Here is a 22955-nt window from a genome sequence, read left to right on the forward strand (position 1 = left end):
AGCCCTGGATGTAAATCAGGACCCCCAAAATCCTAAAATCCTTGATTTTGGGGATAAAATCCACTGCCATCACCCAAGTAATGATAAGAAAAATCAGGGGAGAGATCGCTTGAGAAATCTCACCCCCCCCAAAGTAAAAAGCAGGACATAAAAATGAAGCACTGCCAGGTTAATAAAGGAGAATAGAAAGAACTTTTATTATCACCACAATATTCCTGTTGCAAGCAGGATGACTAGAATGAAAAGTCACCAATTAATATTCTCATGGGAGAAACCCGACCATAGGGCAAACCTTAGTTACAAAGAACAGGAAAACTCATTTTTAAATGCACAGACATCAGATCCCTTTTCCCAAACCATAAAACAATAAAACCTAATGGATTTATTAAACTTTTTACCCTACTTACAGCTAGTGAAGAGTCTTTTTTTAGAGGGGGACATAGTGGCTGTCCCCCTCGGCAGCTGGAGAAAGAATTGCCCAGAGACAAAGGAGGGAAAAAGCCCAAAATTCCTTTGTCCCAGTTTGAAATTCCTACCTCCATTCCTCTTGGCCGACTCTACCTGGCTTAGGTATCATTAACCCCTTAGTTCCCAGGCTGCTGACTAACCCTTATGGTCATAACAACATCTGGATGTGTTTGGGCTTCTCTGTGCCTCTGCTTCAGGGACTGTGTGCGCTTCCCACACGCCCCTGCATGAAGTGACCAAATTCTTCTTCAGCAACCACGGCCAGAAAACTTCCCCGGGCTCCCCCTGCACTTCTTGCGAACCCTTCGCAGCTGCCCCGGAGTCTGATTGCCCCACAGTGAGTCAGCAGGGCCGGCTTCTAACCTCACCTTCCGCAGATCAGAGAGCTCGGAGCCGACCCAGGCCAACAGCAAGAGCAGCGAGAGAGACGAGACCTCCCTTCTGTGCAAGCACCGTGGCTCTGGGGAGAAGTGGGGGGCTGGGTTTCTAACCACCTCTCTCGCTGCAAGGTGCCAACAGGATGTGGGACACACACAAGCTGCAGCCAGCGACAACTCAGTAGAAAAGCCGCCACGTATCAGCCAGGAGGTCGTTTAACTTACACCTGACAAGGCCCCCGCAGCACTAGAATCGCTCAGACACTTCCGATGCCTGCTCCGCAATGGAACCAGCCCATGTCCTATTCCCTGGCCTAAGCCAGTCCCTATGGCTGGGTCAGAACGTCTTAGAGAGACAGGCCCAGTTCCCCATTCCCCATCCCCCCGACTCTCACCAGCCTCATTCTGGTTTCTCCACATCACGCTCAGCTCGGTGCCTCCTCCCAGCCCCGTGCTCTCGTTGTTGATTTGGACGCAGCAGCGATAGAGGCCAGAGTCCCGCTGCTCCAGCTCGGCCAGACTCAGCGTCGCCCTCCCCTGTCTGTGCTCGTTCAGAGTGGACACCCGGAGCCGCCCCCAGTAGAAGGGGTGGTGAGAATCCAGCTGCCTGTAAGCGTTGCCAATAAACACCTGAGGAATTCAGGGGCAAAGCAGCAGGTTACCCCATGGATCCTCACCTCAAAAGGACTTGGGCAGGTTAGTTAATGATGCCATCAGCTCCCTTTTGGGAGGTGCCATTCCACGGAAGGAAAATGGATTTCCCTCCCCCGGAGGCAAGATTCCAAAAGCATCCTAGGGGCTCCTCCTCCTCCTTTCTCTCTCTTTTTCCTTCTCCCCCTGCCCATTTACAAAACACTTTTGCACGACATTTCTTCTTTGTTTTCATTTTTCAGGAAAAAATGGATTTTCTGGGCATGGGGGTGGCAAGAGCCCCACTTTCCAGCTATAAAACCTCACCTTTTCATGGGACAAAAATGATTTTCTAAGACTGTCATGACCAAGAGGGTTAGCCAGCAGCCTGGGGCCTAAGGGGTTAACTATGTCCCTTACCTAAGCCAGGTAGAGTCGGCCAATAGGAATGTAGGTAGGAATTTCAAACTGGGACAAAGGAATTTTTGGGTTTTTCTCTCCTTTGTCCCTGGGCCGTTTCTCTCCAGCCACTGTGGAGGAAGACACAAAATGTCTCCCCCCCCCCCAAGAAAAGACTCGTCACTAGCTGTAAGTAGGGCAAAGTCTAGATAAATCCGTTAGGTTTTATTGTTTTATGGTTTGGGAAATGGGAATCTGACGTCTGTGCATTTAAAAAAATGGGGTTTTGCTCTCCTTTGTAATTAAGTCTTGGCCTATGGTGGGTTTCCCCTCCATGAGTATATTAATTTGTGACTTTTCGATCTAGCCATTATTCTTGTAACAGGAATATTGTGGTGATAATAAAAGTTCTTTCTCTTCTCTTTTATTAACCTGCTATGGGTTAATTTTGGTGTCCTGGTTTTTACTTTAGGAGTGAGATTTCCCAAGTGATCTCTCCCCGATTTTTCTTATTACTTGGGTGGTTGCAGCAGATTTTTATCCCCAAAATCTAGGTTTTTAAGATTTGGGGGGACGTTTTATACCAAGGCCTGGACAAAGAAGGTTTTGGAGTACTTTAGGGGCCCCCACTTCTGCCTTCATCATGCCAGAGTGGGGAAGGAGCCTTCACAAAGACAAATGAACATTTTTTTAAAAAAAGTATTATTTGCAAAAGACACAACAGGTGAGTTTTTGAACAAGAAATTGTACAGCAAGGAGAGGGAAGAAACAACATTAAGAACTGGAGAAAACAAGTGATCACCAAACCGCATTTTAAAAATCTCAGAAAACAGATTTTCACACAGAGAAATTATTTAAATGTTAGATCAAAAAACACATGTTCTTTGAACAACTCCAGCCTCCGGGAGCCAACATGTCGGCCGCTCACACCAATTCCACCCTGACCAAAATGCCCGGAGGACTCTTCATGCTGAGTTAGGAGGGACCGGGTGCCTTGTTAATTGCAACCACCTGCTTGTGTTTGGTAGGGAGGCCAAAGTCACTGGGAAGAGGATGAGGAAATAACACACAGGGGTGTGATATAGCTGGCGGAGGTACCAGACGAGGCATTTCCTGAGGTAAAACCAAGCCGTCATAGATGATCCCCTGGTTTGGAAGGTCCCAAAGAGATTTTCTCACCCAGAGACGATGCAGTAGGAAGGGCAAGTCAGGTTTTGTTGGGGTTCACATGGGCTTGCACTCCCATAATTTTCTTCTACTGTCCCTCATGCCACATGAATGCCGTCTCCTCTGGGGAAGTCCCTCGTGGCTGCAAGGTGCTGGGTGAGAGGGACTCAGGTGGTTCTGGGGGCAGATGGACTCAGCGCCGCTGGACGTGGCTGGAAATTTGTTCCGTGCGCCTTGGAGTCTTGACTATAATCTCTGTGTAGTGCAAGTCCTGGGTCTCCCGACTGCCCTGGCCCTGTGTTAGAAAGACGTTCAGTGAGGACTCTGTCACTCCAGATCTGGTCACTTAATTCTGGCTCATTTAGGCAGCTTCAGAGACCAAATCCCCCAGTGTTACCCCAGGGTGGAGGGGCTGGGAGCCAGAATTCCTGGGATCTCTCCCTGGCTCCGGGAGGGAAGTGGGGGCTAGTGGTTAGAGCAGGGGTGCTGGGTTATCTCCCCACACTTTCTTATACCAGTTATTATTGACTCCCGGAGACCGGACTAAGCACCAGCTGGAAGAGGGCCCAGCCTGAGATCTCACCTGGGTCTCCCGCCGGCACGGCTGTGAGCAGGGCAGCGCTGTGGAGGAAGAGAGAGGAAAGGAAGGTTAAAACAGAGGAGCATGCGTGTGTGACAGAGTGGTGCGAGGAGAGAAGCTGCAGAGATCTAGAGATGGGGGAGGAGATGGAGGGAGTTTGGGGAGGGAGGGAGGAGCAGACAGCCTGGCCAGCACCACCGCAGCTGGCCACTTGATCTCTCCAAGGGTTGGTACCTCGGCATCTCTTCAGGAGAAGGGCGACCACCAGGATGAGGCTGAGGATGAGGAGAAGTCCCAGGGCAATAGCAGCCGGGCACAGGACCTCCTGGGCATCACACTTCGTGGGGTTACATTCTTTATCTGGGGGATGGAGAGCAGGGTTGGGAGATTCCCCCTTCTGAGCCAGCCCCTCCCTGCCCTGGACCCAGACTGGTGCCCACTAGAGGGGAAAAGCCCCCTGCCCCATTCCTCTCCTGTGATGGATAGGAGGAGGGCTGGCCAGCATTCGGTGACTAACAAGTTAAACTTTGGTGTTGATGAACAAGAAGAATTGATCCAGGCAGAACCACCAACGCCTACAAGGAATATTGGGCCTGGACCTGGAAGCACAGATTGTAAGTAAACAGGGAAATGTTTATTTAGTTGCCATCAGGTTCTTTCCTTTGTTTTGTTGTTCAGTTAAACTTCTCTGGGCTAAGTCCTTGTGTTTTCCCCCCTCCCCCTCCATACATTTGCATTCTGAAGCTGTGTCCCAGAGACACCATTTCTCCGTGTTTTATTCTGTTCTTTTCCCAGGGGCTCTGTACCACTGAGCCACCAATGTACTTTACCAAGTCTATCCTTCTGGTCTGTTAATATAATCACCTTTCGTAAGGCGACCATTGGATTCTTGTGTCCTGGAAGAGGTCTGCGTGTGCATGCCTGAGGCTGAGAGGTGAGCTCTGAGAGATTGCCCTGTTTTTCCTCTTTTTATTCCCAGCTCAAAGAGGCAGGGGATCCCTCTGGAAGGGGTTCCCAAGTGCTTCCTTCCCAGAAGGAAGGAGATGGGGCTTCACTTGGTGAGGGCAGCTACCTCTCAAAGTTGGGGAATCTGTGACCTTGGGGAGTTTTAAGCAGCTGCCAATTGCATCCAAGGATTTAACATCTCTTGTGGCCCCCAGCGACTGCACTTGGAGTGCCAGAGTGGGGAGCAACATGGACGCCTCACCTGGGTCACTCTGGTTCCTCCCCGTCACGCTAAGCTCGGTGCCCTGTCCCGTCCCGCTGTCTCCCTGGTGGATGTTGATGTGGCACCGATAGAGGCCAGAGTCCCGCGGCTCCAGGTCCCGCAGGGTCAGCACGGCCTCCCCTTTCTGGAGCAGACGCAAACCGGACATGTTGAGCCGCCCCTTGTAGAAGGGGTGGGCAGACTCCAGCACGACCACGTCTCCCAGCCCTCTGGTCCAGGTCACTTTGGCTGCGTTGCCTTGTCTGAACTCAAAGGAGCAGCTGAGTATTGCAGTGTCGCCAGAAGACGTCTGGAAGGCGCGGGGTCTCTGATGCACTTCCAGACCTTTGGGAGGCAGGGCAGTGAACATTGTACCCTCAAAGGAAAATGAGGACAAAAAAGATGGAGACGCCCCAGCCACCCCACCCCTGAGCGGCCCGGTGTTCTTTCCCAGCACGCTATTGCGCACAGCACCGCTGATAACACACTGCCCCGGGCTCCCGCCTCCACATTTGCCCAACAGCAGCCTAGTGTGTGTACGACAGATGCCCACAGAGATGCCGGGCGCACAATCACTTAGCGCAGCTCCGTGCAACGCTAGCAGCCAAGAGGCAAAAGAGGATCTCACTCCATGGGGTGAGTGACACTCGGGTGCCGAGCAACGCAAAGTCAGACGGATTGGAGAACAGACCCCCAACGACACGGGTAAACAGATGGGTGTAAATTAGCTGTCACCCCTCAGCCAAGGACTCCCGTGGTCATTGTGGACCTGCTCTGAGAATATCTGCTCCACGGGCCGCGACCGTCAAAACAGCCAAGAGAATGTTGGGAGCCAGGAGGAAAGGGATAAAGCGTAAGACAGAAAATCTCATCCAATCAACCAGTCAATCAAGGCCAAATGGGATGAACCAGCCAGCAGGGAAACCCTGAGGACGACAAAATAAACAGAGAGAAATGGACCTGGGGGTGGAATAGATGGACAGAGGGACAGCCAAAGATGGAGCTTGTTGTGGGAAGAGAAGACAGATGGACAGACCAAAATGAATCTAGGGGTGGGACAGAAGGACAGAGATGGAGCTGGGGGTGAGGGAGGCGGCTGGGTGGATGGATTCAATTATTACCTGCTGCCCAGATGGAGAGGGGGAGGAGGATGCAGAGGACGGGGCTCAGGGCTGGCAGCTGCTCCATGGTCCCTGCTCTCTGGGCAGCTCGGCGGGGCCAGCTCAGCTCAGCTCAGCCTCCTCCGATAGCGTCAGCCCCAAGGGGCGGTGGAAAGTTTTGTGGTCTGCACCTGTGAGATGGCTGCAGCGAGAGGCCGGGGCCGAGGGCCGGATGCGGGGAGCTGAGCGTCTCGTTAACTCTGAGCGAGACCGGGTCTGTGTGTGTGTGTGTGTGTGTATATGTGTGTGTGTGTGTGTCCCATTGCCCTTCTAGAATCAGCCACACTCCTCTGTGTCTCCTAGCCCCTGTACAGCACATGACAGGAGAGGATTTACCTCTTACTTAGCCTGGGTGTTTTGAGCTGTAGTGTCTGACATCCTACCTGGCACCTCCCCAGCTACCCAGGTGTGGGGTGGGAAGCAGGGAGGCTGCTGGTGTCTCCGTGGGCCACCAGCCCCTGCTGTGTTCTCAGACCAAGAGCCTGACGGGCGCGAATTCCCACCCAGGGTTGGCGTCCGGCCCTGTCAGGTTTCCCACGCCCCTTTCGGCGGCTCTGTCATGAGACATTTCTAACCGGCCTTGTCTTCAGCAGCACGGCCTGTGGCCGACAGTCACACCCGTGGCCGCGGCTCTCAGGAGTCGCTGGTGCGGTGTCCTGACAGGTCTCCTGCTCTGTGTGTGATGATACAAAATCTCAGAAGGGCAGCTGTCAGCTCAGCATTTGGTCATTGGATAGACGGACCCGCTCAGGTAAATTTCTCCCATTCCTCATGGTCGGGTCTATTTGGAGCTGTTGCCACCTGCTCACTTTTCCTCTGGTAATGGGGCCTCACTCGCTTTTCACAGACCCCCAAACCCTCTCTCCCCTTGCGTGTGCCAGACCTTTCTCCAGTTCAAACCTTCTTCGGTAGCTCCGGCTGAATCAGGCACCAGCCAGTGTGTGAATCAACACAACACAACATCCCCCCACACACCCTGGGTTCCCCTTTGGCAGGGGCACATCTTGGTGCCCTCAGCAGTCTCCCCCTCTTGGAAAAGAGCAGTGCCCCCAGGCGTCCACTCCTGGAGACGCTGTCTGAGCCTTTTCTTCAGGGCGTTACACCAGAGTCCTCACACAGCTCAGTGGGCACCAATAAACTCTCCCCACAGAGCACCATGCTCTCAGCCAGCCAGTCACCGGCCTGCATACCGCCAGGTCTCTGTTCCTCCACTCCTTTTATAGGGCCTTCCTGGCCCATGATTGGCTGCTTCTTCCAACGCCACTCTAGCCTGCCTGGAGGACTTCTCTATAGTCTCTCTGGGGAAGGTGTGGCAGGACTACAAAGCCTCCAGCAGGCGGCCTCGGGGCCTGGTCTGTCCCGTCACACCCCTACTTTGGTTTTCCTGCCACGTATCTATTAAGTGTGAAGTGGCCTGCAGCGTCCAATGGGGACATGAATTTTGCTTCTTTAAAATGGATCCAGCCCCGCAAATCCACAGATCCCCACAATTCGTTTTTGTGGATATGGAGGCGGATTCCGATACAAATTTCGTATCTAGAACTCTGCAAATCTGTGAATATCCCAGGTCTATCTGCAGGAACCTGCGTCCGTGGCTCCTTTTTGCAGATGCGAACGTGGGTACCTGGTAGGTGTCGTGCAGGGCTTTAAAAATGGAAGCCAGGGAGACAAAATGGAGTCAGGGGAACGTCTCTGGCATCAGCATCATCCCCTCATGCGTCTGGCCTGCGAGTCAGGTCTCACGGTGAGGCGAAAGGGAAGCCGTGTGGAAGGCAGCGCGAATCAGCTCAGAGTTCGGACTCAAGAGTTGGCCAGTTTCGGTGTGTTTCCTGCAGGCGTTTGGTCTCCCCCTCTGTCAGAGGGAAAGCGCGTTTGTTTCCTAACTAGAGAGGAACCGACTGATTTGCAAACACCTCCCGCTGTGTCCGTCACAGACGCACGTTCCAGGCGCGTGGGGAGGGAAGAGGAGACAGGGAGAGGGGGCCGGGAGGCCGGCCCTGTGGCTCAGATTTAGAAGGTGGCGGCCGGCCGGGCGAGACAGGAGCAGCGGGAACGTGCACGTCAATGAAGGGAGCAAACTGCGAGGCAGGACCTGGAGCCGGCTCCCCCCCACCCTGTCTGCCTGGCTGCGCCTGCACCTGGGGAAGGGTCATTTGCCCACCTGCCGTCCCAGCTGGGCCCCTGGGGCAACCCCTCCTACCTGAACCCCTTCCCTGCCCCGGCCCAGCCCCACGCCCCCCCTCGCTGCTCAGGGGACCTGCCCGGGGCCCAGAGTGGAAGGAACAAGGTGCGTGGAGCCCCGGGGGCCGGCTGGACTCGGAGGAGGGACCGTGGGGCCCGATGAAGCCTGATAGGAATGAACAGTCAGCGGCTGTTCGCTCTGGCGGAGCAGGTGTGATGTCAGGGCGGCCGCTCTCCCTCCAGAAACAGGGACAGACTCCAGGAATCCCGGCTCCTGCCCCTACCCCCCTGCTCACACCCGCTTCCTCTCCGCAGGGGGGCCAATAGCGTCTGTGGGCCCCCAGCAAGGGGTGGGGGGCTGGGTTAAAGGGCCTGGGGCTTTGCAGCTGGGTGGGGACCCAGCCCCGAGCTCCCTGTCCCCGGGAGAGGGGCCGGTCCCCACGCCTGGCCCGGTGCCGCCCTCAGGCCCTGGACTGCCCGGCTCCAACCTCCTGGTAGCCCCTGGAAGGAGAGAGCAGAGGGGAGGGTCAGGGGGTGCCACGGCCCCACTCCCGCCCCGGAGAAGGCGACGACTCACCTGCGTCTTCTCCACCACAGCCCCACGGCCAGGGCCAGAGCCCCCAGGGCGATGCCCACGGCCAGGCCGGGCCCCCAGTGCCGGCTGCGCTCTGTAACACACAAGGGGGCTGTGCTGGGAACGTGTCCCCTCTGCCTCCCCCACTGCCCACTCCCTGACTCCCTCATCTTCTCCCATGGCCCTCAGCCCCCCCACTCTTACAGCCGCCCCATGGTGCCCCCTGCTCCTGACCCACAGCCCTGCCCTCCTATCCCCATTCCCTCTGCCTCCCCTGCAGTCTGCCCAGCCCCTCTTCCCGGCCTCTCAGGCCCTCCCCAGCCCTGTCCCCTCGGCTCCCCCATCCCACCCTGCTCCGTCCTCTCACCCCGCCTCATCTGTGCTGCCCTCAGGCCCCAGCCCAGCCCTGTCCGCCTCAGCTCCTCCACGCTGCTCCCCCCGTCCCACCCTCCCCACTCTCTGCCTCCCAGGCCTGCTGCCTGCACCCACCCCGGCCCACACAGGACGGGCAGGAAGAGCCCCCAGGGACCATCCCCCTCCCCGCCCTCTGGGACGTGCACCTACCCCAGGGGATCAGCAGGCTCCGGCCCCCCAGGCTGCTGTGCTGCACCCGGCAGGCGTAGCTGTGCCCGTCGCCCGGCCCCACGGCCAGGGAGCTGCGCAGCTGGTAGGTCAGGTCGGCGTTGGGCAGGATCCCGCTGGAGTTCAGCCGCCAGCCCGGCTCCACCTCCTCCCCGTCCTGCAGCCAGGCCACGCGGACGGCCCGGGGGTAGAACCCGGTGACCCGGCAAACCAGCAGCCACGGCATGGGGGGCTCGGCTGGGGGAGGCTCCCGGACAAACACTACGGCGACCGGCCGCTCTGGGACAGGGGAGAGACGGGGCAGGGGAGAGGGGACCAGTCAGCCGGAGCCACAAGGACTCAGTCTGGACCGGCTCCATGCCCGGGGTCGGACGTTGACCCGCTCCTGGCCAGGCCCAATTCTCCCCTGCTCTTGCTCAGTGCCCTTCTCTTCCTGTCCCAAACTGCACTTGTGCGTGGGGCTGAGATCCCTTCAGAAACAGCCCCGGGACCTCACTCCAGAGCTGGCTGCATCGGAGCGCCCAGGGAGGGAGTCCAGTGTAAACAGCCCCGGCGCCCCACCCCAGAGCTGGCTGCATCGGAGCGCCCAGGGAGGGAGTCCAGTGTAAACAGCCCCGGCGCCCCACCCCAGAGCTGGCTGCATTCGGGGCGTGGGGCCCGGCCTCACCTCTCCTCTCCAGGGACGCGTTCCCGTGCTGCACGAAGCTCCTGAGCTCCTGAGGGCAGGTTGATCCCAGCAGGAACTGGAGCATGACGGCCACGACCCGGTTGTAGTTCAGCACCTCCGCGGTTCTGCGCGCCAGCGGGTCCTGCCGCCGCACCACCCACCTGCCGGTGTCCACGGCGAAGCTGACCCAGTCCTGGCCGTCCATGGCCGCGTCGCAGAACGGCCGCGCGATGCCGTTGGGGGGCTGCTCGCAGCCGGTGGAGAACTGCACCACGAAGGGGTCTGGAAGAGGGGAAGGGTTAGGGGGAGAGGGCACCCAGAGGTGAGCGAGCAATAGAGACGGGGGATAACGAGGGGACATTGGGTGCCTTAAGGGGCGCACGTAGAGTCGGATTGGCTGGGAATCTCCCTGGGGCAACGGGGAGGAGGCGGTTCGGGGGGCTCATTTGGGGTCACTCGGTCTGGGAGGCGGCGCCCGTCCCAAAGAGACGTTGAATATTTTTAGGAAGGGAATTGGGCTGCTCTGGTGAAAACCGCGGCCCAGAGCCTCAGGGCACAGACAGAAGTTTGGCTTCCCAACGTTCGACCTGTGGGGGGGGGGCAAGCCAGGCAGGGGGGCACCTCTGCCCACAGAGAGCTCACACCGTGGCCAGGGAGCGTTTCCGCCGCCGGGCCTCAGGGCGTGGAGCATCACACCCGTGGTGGGGAAACGTGTCACCGCTGCGGCCCCGCAGCATCCGTCCAGCCCGGCCACGGGGAGGTTGCTGCGGCTGGGAGCTGTGACCACAGGGCGGGCTGTGACCCTGCAGCGACACGCCCCCCCCCCCGGGCAGGTGGAAGAGACACCGGCCTTGCCACAGAAGGGGGCACATGTGGGGGCAGAAGGTTCCTGCACATCCCCCCCCCCCCCACACTTAGGATTTGCTGCTGGTGCCAGGGCAGCCCCTGGGCGTGGCAGCTGGGAAAAGGGGCCGGGGACCGGCCGTCTCGCCTCCGATCCGCCCCCTCCGGACACGCCGCGCCGAGGGCCCCCCCGAGACGGCGCCCAACTCACAGCCCCGCCCGGCCTCCTGCGCCATTTCGTTCTGCAGGCGGACGAAGTCGGCTATGTAGCTGCAGACCAGCGCCACCAGGTCCTGCCACTGCTGGGGGGTCAGGCCCCGGCGGGCCCAGGGCTGGAGGAAGCGGAGCCGGCCGGTGCCGCAGTCCCAGGCGTGGGTCTCCAGGTCGCCCAGCAGGGCCGTGCCCTCGGTGCGCGAGGCGCTGGCGTTGGGGACGAGGGTGCTTTGGAGCAGCCGGAGGAGGAGAGAGGCTGGGGGGAGAGGCGGGGAGGCTGCGGGAGGGGGCAGGAAACGAGCAGGACAAAGCAGGTGGGGAGAGAGATTAACGAGTCTCAGCCTCGTTAGGGGGCTTGTGGTCTCCCTGGTGACCCCCTCGTCTTCCTCACCCCCCTCCCCCCCCGGCGTGGGTCACTAGCCGAGTGCGCTGCTGCCCCCCGGCCCTGGCATTACCCCCATCCCAGCTCTCCATGAGCCACACGGGCGGGGGGGTCCCCACTTACAGGCAAAGGCCCCCCAGGCCCAGGGGAGGAGCAGCAGAGGCAGCAGCATCCTGGCCGGGGAAGGAGGATTCGGGGGCCGGGCAGAGGAGCCCGGGGGCCCAGGGTTCCCACGTGGGCTGCCAGTTCCTCCCGAGGTGCCCACACTTCTGCCGCAGCTTCCCGCTGAGCCTGGCTCTGCCCCGCAGCTGCCAGCCCCGAGCCAATCAGGGCCCAGCCCCTCGGGGAGCCGCGGCCCCGGGGGAGCAAGAGCAGAGCCAGGTGCCGCCCCAGGGCCCCCGAGTGCGTGTGAGAGACACCCCCTCCCCCAGGCCCCCCAGGCTGGGATCCCCATGCCCCCAGCGTGGCCCCGTGGCCCTGCCTGCCGGGGAGAGCCCCCCGCTACTCCAGCCCTGCCCCCTAGAGCCTCCCCAGGGCCATGGGGCCGCCCTGCCTGCCAGGGGAGAGCCCCCCGCTACTCCAGCCCTACCCCCTAGTGCCTCCCCAGGGCCATGGGGTCGCCCTGCCTGCCAGGGGAGAGCCCCCCGCTACTCCAGCCCTGCCCCCTAGTGCCTCCCCGGGGCCATGGGGCCGCCCTGCCTGCCAGGGGAGAGCCCCCCGCTACTCCAGCCCTGCCCCCTAGTGCCTCCCCAGGGCCATGGGGTCGCCCTGCCTGCCAGGGGAGAGCCCCCCGCTACTCCAGCCCTGCCCCCTAGTGCCTCCCCGGGGCCATGGGGCCACCCTGCCTGCTGGGGAGAGCCCCCCGCTACTCCAGCCCTGCCCCCTAGTGCCTCCCCGGGGCCATGGGGCCGCCCTGCCTGCTGGGGAGAGCCCCCCGCTACTCCAGCCCTGCCCCCTAGTGCCTCCCCGGGGCCATGGGGCCGCCCTGCCTGCCAGGGGAGAGCCCCCCGCTACTCCAGCCCTGCCCCCTAGTGCCTCCCTGGGGCCATGGGGCCGCCCTGCCTGCCAGGGGAGAGCCCCCCGCTACTCCAGCCCTGCCCCCTAGTGCCTCCCCGGGGCCATGGGGCCGCCCTGCCTGCCAGGGGAGAGCCCCCCGCTACTCCAGCCCTACCCCCTAGTGCCTCCCCGGGGCCATGGGGCCGCCCTGCCTGCCAGGGGAGAGCCCCCCACTACTCCAGCCCTGCCCCCTAGTGCCTCCCCAGGGCCATGGGGCCGCCCTGCCTGCTGGGGGAGAGCCCCCCGCTACTCCAGCCCTGCCCCCTAGTGCCTCCCCGGGGCCATGGGGCCACCCTGCCTGCCGGGGGAGAGCCCCCCGCTACTCCAGCCCTGCCCCCTAGTGCCTCCCCGGGGCCATGGGGCCACCCTGCCTGCCGGGGGAGAGCCCCCCGCTACTCCAGCCCTGCCCCCTAGTGCCTCCCCGGGGCCATGGGGCCGCCCTGCCTGCTGGGGAGAGCCCCCCGCTACTCCAGCCCTGCCCCCTAGTGCCTCCCCAGGGCCAAGGGGCCACCCTGCCTGCCGGGGGAGAGCCCCCCGCTACTCCAGCCCTGCCCCCTAGTGCCTCCCCGGGGCCATGGGGCCACCCTGCCTGCCGGGGGAGAGCCCCCCGCTACTCCAGCCCTGCCCCCTAGTGCCTCCCCAGGGCCAAGGGGCCACCCTGCCTGCCGGGGGAGAGCCCCCCGCTACTCCAGCCCTGCCCCCTAGTGCCTCCCCGGGGCCATGGGGCCACCCTGCCTGCTGGGGAGAGCCCCCCGCTACTCCAGCCCTGCCCCCTAGTGCCTCCCCGGGGCCATGGGGCCGCCCTGCCTGCTGGGGAGAGCCCCCCGCTACTCCAGCCCTGCCCCCTAGTGCCTCCCCGGGGCCATGGGGCCACCCTGCCTGCTGGGGAGAGCCCCCCGCTACTCCAGCCCTGCCCCCTAGTGCCTCCCCAGGGCCATGGGGCTGCCCTGCCTGCCAGGGGAGAGCCCCCCGCTACTCCAGCCCTGCCCCCTAGTGTCTCCCCGGGGCCATGGGGCCGCCCTGCCTGCCAGGGGAGAGCCCCCCACTACTCCAGCCCTGCCCCCTAGTGCCTCCCCGGGGCCATGGGGCCACCCTGCCTGCCAGGGGAGAGCCCCCCCGCTACTCCAGCCCTGCCCCCTAGTGCCTCCCCGGGGCCATGGGGCCACCCTGCCTGCCAGGGGAGAGCCCCCCGCTACTCCAGCCCTGCCCCCTAGTGCCTCCCCAGGGCCATGGGGCCACCCTGCCTGCTGGGGAGAGCCCCCCGCTACTCCAGCCCTGCCCCCTAGTGCCTCCCCGGGGCCATGGGGCCACCCTGCCTGCCAGGGGAGAGCCCCCCGCTACTCCAGCCCTGCCCCCTAGTGCCTCCCCGGGGCCATGGGGCCACCCTGCCTGCCAGGGGAGAGCCCCCCGCTACTCCAGCCCTGCCCCCTAGTGCCTCCCCAGGGCCATGGGGGCTGCCCTGCCTGCCAGGAGACGGAGCCCCGGACTCGGGGCCAGAATCAGGCCGGCAAACGGGGCCTGGCCCGAGGCCTCGGATTTGGGGGTGGCCATGAATTTACAGCTCAGCCTCCTGCTCCTCGCCCCGCCCAGGGGCTCCGGCTGCCCACGGCTGCTCCTGCGCCCTGGCCCCGCACCCCAGAGCCGGGCTGGCGCAGAGGGAAGTTCGGGGGGGGAACCACGCCCAAGCCCAGCTCAGCCCCCAGTGGGGTCTGGGTCCCCCAGCGGAGGGGGGGGAGCCGGGCTGCACCTCAGGAACTGGTAACGTCCCTGGGGACAGAGAGGGAGGTGCCAGAAAGGGGAAGGGGGGAGACAGAACAGAAGGGAGGGCAGGGACCCCCCCGATTGTCCCCCCGCCCCAATGTCCCCCTCCCCTCCCTTCCCTTATAGCCCCTCCTCGCCCCTCCATCCCAATGTCCCCCTCCCCTCCCTTATAGCCCCTCCTCCGCCCCTCCATCCCAATGTCCCCTCCCCTCCTTAATAGCCCCGCCCCCGCCCCTAATAGCCCCTCCCCCCTCCATCCCAATGTCCCCTCCCCTCCTTAATAGCCCCGCCCCCGCCCCAATAGCCCCTCCCCCGCCCCTCCATCCCAATGTCCCCTCCCCTCCTTAATAGCCCCGCCCCCGCCCCTAATAGCCCCTCCCCCCTCCATCCCAATGTCCCCCCTCTAATAGCTCCTCCCCCTTCCATCTCTCATAGTCCCTCCCTCTCCCTCTTTAGCCCCGCCCTCTCCCCGCCCGCTCTCTGCCCCGCCCTCCCTCTCATTAGCCCCACCCACCCCCTGGCTCCGCCTCCTCCTTCCCCTCCCAGGCCCCTGCTCATCCGGGCCCCCCCTTTCCCCGGCGCCGGCTTGGGCGGGGCAGCCAATCAGGAGGCGCCGCGCTGGGGCCGGGTCACTAGTTGCCGGGCAGAGGCAGCGCGCAGGGGGGCGGGGGGACCAGAGTTGGCGGGAAAGGGGCGAGGCAGCGGCGCGAGGCGCCAACGGCCGGTGAGAGCGTGAGCGGGGCACGGCCAACGGTCACCTGAGGGAGGGGGAGGAGCCAACGGTTACCTGAGGGGGCATAAGGGGGAGGGGGAGGGGCCTGAAGCGATGGGAGGTTGAAGGGCCAGCTGTCACCTGAGGCGGGGGAGGGGAAGGGGCCAGCTGTCACCTGTCACCTGACAGGGTGGGAGGGGGAAGGGCCAACTGTCACCTGAGGGGGGGGCAGCTGTCACCTGAGGGATGCGAGGGGGAGGGGCCAGCTGTCACCTGAGGCAGAGGAGGGGGAGGGGCCAGCCGTCACCTGACACTGACAGGGTTGGAGGGGGAGGGGCCAGCTGTCACCTTAGGAGGGGGAGGGGCCAGCTGTCACCTTAGGAGGGGGAGGGGCCAGCTGTCACCTGACAGGGTGGGAGGGGGAAGGGCCAACTGTCACCTGAGGGATGCGAGGGGGAGGGGCCAGCTGTCACCTGAGGGATGCGAGGGGGAGGGGCCAGCTGTCACCTGAGGTGGGGGAGGGGGAGGGGCCAGCTGTCACCTGACACTGACAGGGTGGGAGGGGGAAGGGCCAACTGTCACCTGAGGGATGCGAGGGGGAGGCGGGCCAGCTGTCACCTGAGGGATGCGAGGGGGAGGGGGGCCAGCTGTCACCTGAGGGATGCGAGGGGGAGGGCCAGCTGTCACCTGAGGCGGAGGAGGGGGAGGGGCCAGCTGTCACCTGAGGAGTGGCAGGCTCTCCTCGCTCAGGTTGCAACAACTGGTACTTTTCCCTTTGGGGGTGCCCGGTTCACTCTGCAGGCTGCCGGCCACTAAAATCTTCTCACCAACTTGAAGTGTGGAAGGGGCCGCGGCGACCCCCTGGTCTGACCCCTGCACATCGCAGGCCCCAGAACCTCACCCTCCGCTCTTGTTTTTTCATTCCAACGAAGCTGTTGCAGAAATTCCCTCCGGCTGCCAGAGACCGACCCCAAATAGAGACGTGTCTTCCCAGAAACCAGGTAAGTTTGCGGCGCAGTTCAGGGACGCGGCGCTGTTCATCTGATCAGAATGACTGCGTGTGTCCAGCATCTGGGATGGCAGGTCTGCCCTTGGGATTGACGTCCCAGTGTGCAGAATGGACCAATTAATTGGCTGGTCTGGGTCTGGGAAGTGAAGGTTGGGTGGATTTACAAATGTAAGGCTGTGGAATGGACGGACGGGTCTGTCCTCAATGGATCGACAGGTGGATGGAGCTGGGACTGGAGGATGGATGGATGGACAGATCGATGGGTGGGTCAACAAAGGTAGATCAGAGAACGGATGGAGCTAGGATCCGAGGATAGTGGAGGGAGGGAGGGAGGGAGGGAGAGGGCTTGGATCAGAGTGTGGATGGATGAATGGATGGATGCACAGAGGAAGGGGTGGATGGATGGAAGGAGGAGAATCCAGGAGCGACAGATGCTGCTACTACACTAGAGGGAGGTGAAAGTTTTGCCCTGCACACACCACACAGCGGCTGCTGCTCTCCCCAAAGGCCAGGGCGGGTCTGTCCTGTCACTCGGAGCAGCCTGGTGTGTGACGCGGGTTCTCTCATCCCCAGATGCTCTGAGCGTCTCCCAGCAGCCTCGGTCCCTCAGCCTGATGGCCGGAGAGAACATGACCCTGAGCTGTATCTTTCCAAACACCGATGGCAGCAGAGCCCGGGTGCTTTGGATCTGGGGATCCAGAGATGATGCGTTGCTGGATTCTCACCACCCCTTCTACCAGAGGCGGTTCCAGGTGTCCACTCTGGATGAGCACAGACTGGGGAGGGCGACGCTGAGCCTGGCCAAGCTGGAGCAGCGGGACTCCGGCCACTATCGCTGTTGCGTCCAAATCAACAATGAGAGCACGGGGCTGGGAGGAGGCACCGAGCTGAGCGTGATGCGGAGGAACCAGAGTGAGGCTTGTGAGAGTCAAGGAGAATGGGGAACCAGGCCTGTCCCCTCTAAGAGGGCCTGGTTCTGACTCAGCCGTAGGGACTGGCTGAGGCCGGGGAATGGGACAGGGGCTGGCTCCAACGCAGAGCAGACATCGGGAGTATCTAAGTGATGCTTATGCTACAGGGGCCTTGTGAGGTGTAAATTAAACGACTTCCTGGCTGATAGAGGCAGCTTTTCTTTTGAGTTGTCGCTGGCTGCAGCTTGTGTGTGTCCCACATCCTGTTGGCACCTTGCAGCGAGAGAGGTGGTTAGAAACCCAGCCCCCCACTTCTCCCCGAGCCACGGTGCTTGCACAGAAGGGAGATGTTGTCATGGGGTGTGGGGACCCACCTGGGCCCTGGACCCCATCCGCAGCCAGACGTGACTCAGCCGGTGGGCAGAACAGAAGTTTGTTGGGTCACAGGGACACAAGGTAGCACAGACTTGTTAGCACAGGAACCAAGAGCAGCCAGCACAATCCATTTTGGAGAGGGGCGGGGCCTCCCTGTCTCCTAAGCCAGCCAAGAACAACTCACACCCAGCAACCTGTATCTGCCTGCAGCAGCCCCGCCTCCTCCTCCAGCTTCCCCTGGTGTCGCCTGGTCACACACATACCCAGGCTCAGGTTACAAGAGAGTCTGGCCCATTGTGTACTTGCTGTGCTGAAGCAAGCTGGGCAGCCTCCCATCAGTGAGAGTCACACCCACAAATCTCATCCCAGCCAGGCGCTGGTGTGGTGCCCAGGGAAACCGAGGCACACACACACAGTTACAACAAAGCAGCACAGGCCAGTCAAACTGACATACAACACGACAAGCAAACAAAGCGAATGCAACCCCCGCTTCACCACAGATCTCTCTCGCTGCTCTTGCTGTTGGCCTGGGTCGGCTCCGAGCTCTCTGATCTGCGGAAGGTGAGGTTAGAAGCCGGCCCTGCTGACTCACTGCGGGGCGATCAGACTCCGGGGCAGCTGCGAAGGGTTCGCAAGAAGTGCAGGGGGAGCCTGGGGAAGTTTTCTGGCCGTGGTTGCTGAAGAGGAAATTGGTCTCTTAGTGCAGGGGCATGAGAGGAGCACACAGTCCCTGAAGCAGAGACACAGAGAGGCCCAAACATGTCCAGGAATTAGCACTACCCCCATAGCCACACAGTCACACAGCCAGACCAAAACAGCCCAGGGACCCACCCGGCACCGGCCCACTTTCTGCTACGCCCCTCACTTGAGATTCTCTCACGTGGGTCCCAGGTGCGAATGGAAGGTGATGACCACTGGCCCAGAAAGGCAACTGGCTACATCGCAACCCTCAACATCTCAGCCGGCCTCTCCTGTGCGTCCTCAATTTGGGAGCCACTCCACAGACGTCACTGGGGCTGCTCCAGACTCACTGACTTCAGAATTCAGATTGACTCCACTGGTGTGAACAGGCTTACTCTGGATTCGGACCAGAATCACTCAGATCAGCATACGATTCTGATTCCCTAAGCATCAGTGGGGTCCATCCAGATTTACATCCAGGTCACAGAGATCAGACTCCAGCCCTGACTCTGCTGAGTCCGTGGTGTCACTCCAGATTCACACCAAGACCAGTGAGACCACAATGCAGTGCGCCGCAGAACTACACCAGAACTGGCTTCTTGGGGCTCTTCCCAACTGAGGTTCACACGCTTCCTTTTCTACAGAAGACAGAAAGGAAGAGACTCCAGATGCCAGCCCTGAACTCACTGTCTACAGAGCTGTGGTTGCCCTCACAGGTGTCAGCATCATCATCCTCGTTGCTACCCTCCTGCTGCGCAGACGCACAGGTATTTACTCTTCCCGCCGCGCTCCCTCCATCTGCCTGGGCCCCTCCTTTGACATTCACGTCTCTTCATTCCTGCTGGTGCAAGGGGGCTGGCAGCCTCCGATGTACATTCCCCATCCTCTGTTCAGTCTGTACGTCTCCGTTCAGTTCTGCCGCCAGTAACCCTCGCCTCCTCCTTTCCTCCCCAGCCGCCGTCCCAGACACCCAGCAGCAGCCGCCGGCCGAGGTGAGACCGTTAATATCAGAGCCTGAATTTAACTGGGTGGTGTTGTCCGTGTCCAGCCAGCGCTGATGTGTGATCTTGTGCCTCTAGTAGAAACCTGACCTGTAGAACGTGTGAGGGGAGCGTTAGCACTTAGATATCACAGTCACGGAACTGCAAAAGAATCAGAGATTATCTGTCATCTAAAACCAGACGTTTTCTACACTGAGGTCTGCAGGGGAGACATCAACTCATCTAGGTACTTGCCTAGTTCTACAGCAGGCCACATAAAAAGCCCCAGCAAACAAGCGAACATTTCACACAGACAGTCCCTTGTTTCTACTGCTCGCTGTACACTACCCCCTGCAAGGTCGGTACGGTATTGAGATGGCAGTGGATCGAGCCGAGAAGGATGTGGCACGTTTGATAAGCTCCGTCATTTTGCAGTCAGAGCGCGGCTGTGGCCCTTCTGTATTCTGAGGTCTGACCTTGCAAGCCAGGAGTTTTTGTGTGACGTTACAGGTGGGGGAATGTGAGACAGATTAGGGCCCTGAAAGGGGTAGAGGAATCCAGGAAGGCGGAGACCCAGACAGATAGACGTGCTCGGGGGAGATAGACAGACATGTGTATGTACAAACCGGTCTGCAGAAAAATAGACAGATATAATCTCTGCTAGTCCAGCCCTGGGCTGCGTTCCCCACACACATAGTCCAGCGGGTGCCTCTCAGTCCCTCCCTGTAGCCACTGGGGGGGGGTTCATCTTTCTGGGGGCTGAGTGACACGGGTGGGACTATGTGTGCTGTGGAGAGGGGCACACAGGGCTCCCACCACACCGTGGGGGTGTGTCTCCATTTCACGCCCTTCCTCCTTAAATGCACGGAAGGGGCAGGAAAGTTGGCAGCGGGAGGTGGAGCCCGGGTGACTGGGTGTATGTCTCCAACAGGGGAAAAGCAGAGCCGGCGATGGCATGAGCGAGGGGCTGCACTATGGCGAGATCACGTTCCAGGCTCCCGCTCACCCAGAATACGCCTCCATCCGGCCCCGGCAGCTCTGAAGTGTCAGACCCGGCCGTGAAGGGAAGGGAGAGGCAGGGAACGGCAGGGGTTCTGGAGGCATCTCCCAGGGTCAGTGCCGGCTCAGTCAGCGGGCTGAGCCTTTCACTTCTGGACAGGGATAAACGTGTGGGACACAGCCAGACCCCCAGCCAGTGCCAATCAGCCGCTGCTCCATGGTGTTGGCCCCCGACTGGTCTGAACTGTGTCACTCCTCTCACCCAGCGGGGAGGTACAGTGCAGCCCAGGAACCGGGCCCGCACCATGTGGGGCTGTGGCGTTATCGGACTGCAACGTGAGCGGGCAGATCCTAGTTGTGTTCACTATTGTGTGTGTGCCCCGAATTCTGTGCGACGGGGGCCAAGTGAGGTGTCTAATGAAAGCTTGGGCTTTGCTGACTCTGTTTGTGCCGCTCATTTCCCTGTCTGGGTTTTGTGTGTGAAGTTATGAAGAATGGATCTGTCCATGTGATGTAAATGTGTCTGGGAGAGGGCAGCAGGCCTCACCCACCTATGGGGAGGGGCGGTTACCCAGTGACTAGCATTGCTGGATGGATAGTGGCCCGTAAGGGCTGCCAATACACACCAGAGGAAATCTGCGGCAAACCTGCAGGCCAGCAGCTACCCCATGGCCCCTTGCCAAGAAAGGACAACGGACAAGTTACTTAATCATGTGATCAGCCCCATTTTGGGAGGTACCATCACACATGAGAACCATGGATTCCTCTCGGCATGGGCAAGATTATAAAGGGATCCTGGGGGCGTTCCTCCACTTTCGTCTTCAATCCCGCCCTTTCCTTCAAAAGCATCTTCGCGATGGACCGAGGGCCCGGAAGGATCTGCTGACCCAACCCAACAAAGAACGTCCTCCAAAGATTTTCAAGATAGCTGTTGATTATGTCTCTACTTAGAGCCTGCCTCAAGAACTTGGTGATGGATGGATGGAATGTGAAGTCTTTATCCTACTCTCAACCTTTTCTGTGCTTTTATTAATAAACCTTTAGATTTGAGATGCTAAAGGATTGGCCCGGCGTGCCCTTTTTTGGGTAAGATCTGAGGTATAAAGTGACCTGGGACTGTGGCTGGTTCTTTGGGACTGGGAGAACCAGTTTGGAGTTAGTGAGATAAGATTCTTTCTAGCTGTTTCTTTGTCTGCAAAAGCTGCCTCTCGACCTCTTATGTGTGGGGCTACTGCAGCTCTCTCGTAGTTGGTTCTGGATACAGCAGATTAGGCAGGTCGACATTGTAAATGAAGCGGGGATTTAAATATCCCGCACTTCATTTGCATAAAAATGGCCACCACTTTTTGCCGACTCAGCACTTTGTTGGCAAAAGGCAGCAGGCAAGAGGGGGACGTGTCGAGAAAGAAAGCCCTTTTTGACAGATCCTGTAAATCTCCTTGTACCTAGTGAGTCTGTCTGTTTGCCTGGAAGGGGCATGTGTCGAAATCTGCTAGAAATGATTCAGGGTGTAAGCGAAACTAGGAAGGAGTTGGTTGTGACTCAGCAGAGCGCTGCTTCTGTACAGCCCACAGAAGGTGAATTGCTGCTTAAAGAAACTCCTAAGGAGAATCATTGTGGTGATTCTGGCTGCCGGTTTGCTGTGGCTGAAGGAAATGGAAATGCTTAGACCGAGGGGGATCACGAAAAAGGTCTGCCTGGAAAAGGTATTTCGTAAGACACTTGTTTCAGTTCCTAACAGCCAGAAGTTTTCTGTTCAAAGTAACACCACTTTCCAGGGATACAATCTCACCTTTTCATGGGACAAAGACGATTTTCTAAAACAAATTACCTTTTTTTAAATGGATTATTTTCACAAGACAAAAAAAGTTGAGTTTTTGAAAAAAAAATGTATAGCAATGGGACTGAAGAAACCAGATTAAGCACTGGAGAAAACAAAAGTTACCACCAAACCACATTTAAAAAAAAAGTCAGAAAATAGTTTTTCACGCAAACTATTTAATTATTAGTCAAAAACCTACTTTCTTTGAGCAATTCCAGCCTACGGAAGATGTCACATCAGCCGCTCAGACCAATTACATCCCCACCAGGATGCCAAGGGGGACTCGTGTTTCTCTTCGTGCTGAGTTAGGGCGCCGTGTTAATTACAGCCAGCTGCTCATGTTCGGTAGGGAGGCCGGAGTCAGGGGCTGGACTCGATGACCTCCTGAGGCCTCTATCTGCCCTAGGATTCTGTGATTCTCTGAGTCAGTCCGAAGAGGATGGGGAAATAACACACAGGGGTGTGATATAGCTGGAGGAGGTACCACACGAGGCATTTCCTGAGGTAAAACCAACCCCTCATAGGTGATCCCCTGGTTTGGAAGGTCCCAAGAGATTTTCTCACCCAGAGACGATGCAGTAGGAAGGGCAAGTCAGGTTTTGTTGGGGTTCACACAGACTTTCACCTCCCTAATTTTCTTCTACTGTCCCTCACGCCACATGAATGCCGTCTCCTCTGGGGAAGTCCCTCGTGGCTGCAAGGTGCTGGGTGAGAGCGACTCAGCTGGTGCTGGGGGCAGACGGACTCAGCGTCGCTGGGCGTGGTTGGAAATTTGTTCCATGCACCTTGGAGTCTTGACTTTAATCTCTGCGTAGTGCAAGTCCTGGGTCTCCCGACTGCCCTGGCTCTGTGTTAGAAAGACGTTCAGTGAGGACTCTGTCACTCCAGATCTGGTCACTTAATTCTGGCTCATTTAGGCAGCTCCACAGACCAAATCCCCCAGTGTTACCCCAGGGTGGAGGGGCTGGGAGCCAGAATTCCTGGGTTCTCTCCCCAGCTCGGGGAGGGAAGTGGGGTCTAGTGGTTAGAGCAGGGGTGCTGGGAGCCAGGACTCCTGGGTTATCTCCCCACACTTTCTTATACCAGTTATTATTGACTCCCGGAGACCGGACTAAGCACTGGCTGGAAGAGGGCCCAGCCTGAGATCTCACCTGGGTCTCCGGCCGGCACGGCTGTGAGCAGGGCAGCGCTGTGGAGGGAGGGAGAGGAAAGGAAGGTT

General features: G+C 59.8%; 2 protein-coding genes and 1 long non-coding RNA gene across 5 annotated transcripts; 1 reads left to right on the forward strand and 2 right to left on the reverse strand.

Annotated features, from left to right (window-relative positions):
• Nucleotides 1-2588: 2588 nt before the first annotated feature.
• Nucleotides 2589-6087, reverse strand: LOC102456837 (uncharacterized). The gene is made up of 5 exons (XM_075918328.1): nt 5950-6087; nt 4829-5173; nt 3856-3981; nt 3625-3662; nt 2589-3336 (listed from the first exon to the last, which is right to left on the reverse strand). Exons 1-5 carry the CDS (start codon nt 6014-6016, stop codon nt 3235-3237), a joined length of 678 nt encoding a protein of 225 aa, XP_075774443.1. The 5' UTR covers nt 6017-6087; the 3' UTR covers nt 2589-3234.
• Nucleotides 6088-7727: 1640 nt separating this feature from the next.
• LOC142825970 (antigen-presenting glycoprotein CD1d-like) lies at nt 7728-11851 on the reverse strand. 2 transcript variants are annotated; one of them, XM_075918320.1, is made up of 6 exons: nt 11554-11744; nt 11047-11325; nt 9993-10274; nt 9308-9604; nt 8747-8837; nt 7728-7840 (listed from the first exon to the last, which is right to left on the reverse strand). In XM_075918320.1, the coding sequence occupies exons 1-6, from the start codon at nt 11600-11602 to the stop codon at nt 7789-7791; spliced, it is 1050 nt and encodes a 349-aa protein (XP_075774435.1). In that variant the 5' UTR covers nt 11603-11744; the 3' UTR covers nt 7728-7788. The 2 variants fall into 2 exon arrangements, with proteins under 2 accessions (XP_075774435.1, XP_075774437.1); XM_075918322.1 differs by lacking the exon at nt 7728-7840 and adding an exon at nt 8533-8670 and having other exon boundaries at nt 11554-11851.
• Nucleotides 11852-14758: 2907 nt separating this feature from the next.
• Nucleotides 14759-22012, forward strand: LOC142825973 (uncharacterized). 2 transcript variants are annotated; one of them, XR_012900262.1, is made up of 4 exons: nt 14759-14971; nt 15892-15960; nt 18580-18702; nt 18890-22012. It is a non-coding gene; the product is annotated as an uncharacterized LOC142825973 (long non-coding RNA). The 2 variants fall into 2 exon arrangements; XR_012900261.1 differs by lacking the exons at nt 18580-18702; nt 18890-22012 and adding an exon at nt 16542-17291.
• Nucleotides 22013-22955: the final 943 nt, after the last annotated feature.

This window comes from Pelodiscus sinensis, unplaced genomic scaffold, assembly GCF_049634645.1.
Source record: "Pelodiscus sinensis isolate JC-2024 unplaced genomic scaffold, ASM4963464v1 ctg87, whole genome shotgun sequence".
Classification (NCBI taxonomy): domain Eukaryota; kingdom Metazoa; phylum Chordata; order Testudines; family Trionychidae; genus Pelodiscus; species Pelodiscus sinensis.

What these genes read in the sequence shown, in the direction of transcription:
- LOC102456837 (XM_075918328.1), bottom strand. Translation starts at nt 6,016, where the DNA reads ATGGAGCAGCTGCCAGCCCTGAGCCCCGTCCTCTGCATCCTCCTCCCC. An exon ending in CCTCTCCATCTGGGCAGCAG is followed by an intron (nt 5,174 to 5,949) that starts GTAATAATTGAA and finishes TGCCTCCCAAAG; the next exon opens with GTCTGGAAGTGCATCAGAGA. An exon ending in TCTCCTGAAGAGATGCCGAG is followed by an intron (nt 3,663 to 3,855) that starts GTACCAACCCTT and finishes CTTCCTCCACAG; the next exon opens with CGCTGCCCTGCTCACAGCCG.
- LOC142825970 (XM_075918320.1), bottom strand. Translation starts at nt 11,602, where the DNA reads ATGCTGCTGCCTCTGCTGCTCCTCCCCTGGGCCTGGGGGGCCTTTGCC. An exon ending in GGCCTGGGGGGCCTTTGCCT is followed by an intron (nt 11,326 to 11,553) that starts GTAAGTGGGGAC and finishes CCCCTCCCGCAG; the next exon opens with CCTCCCCGCCTCTCCCCCCA. An exon ending in GAGCCTGCTGATCCCCTGGG is followed by an intron (nt 8,838 to 9,307) that starts GTAGGTGCACGT and finishes TGTGTGTTACAG; the next exon opens with AGCGCAGCCGGCACTGGGGG.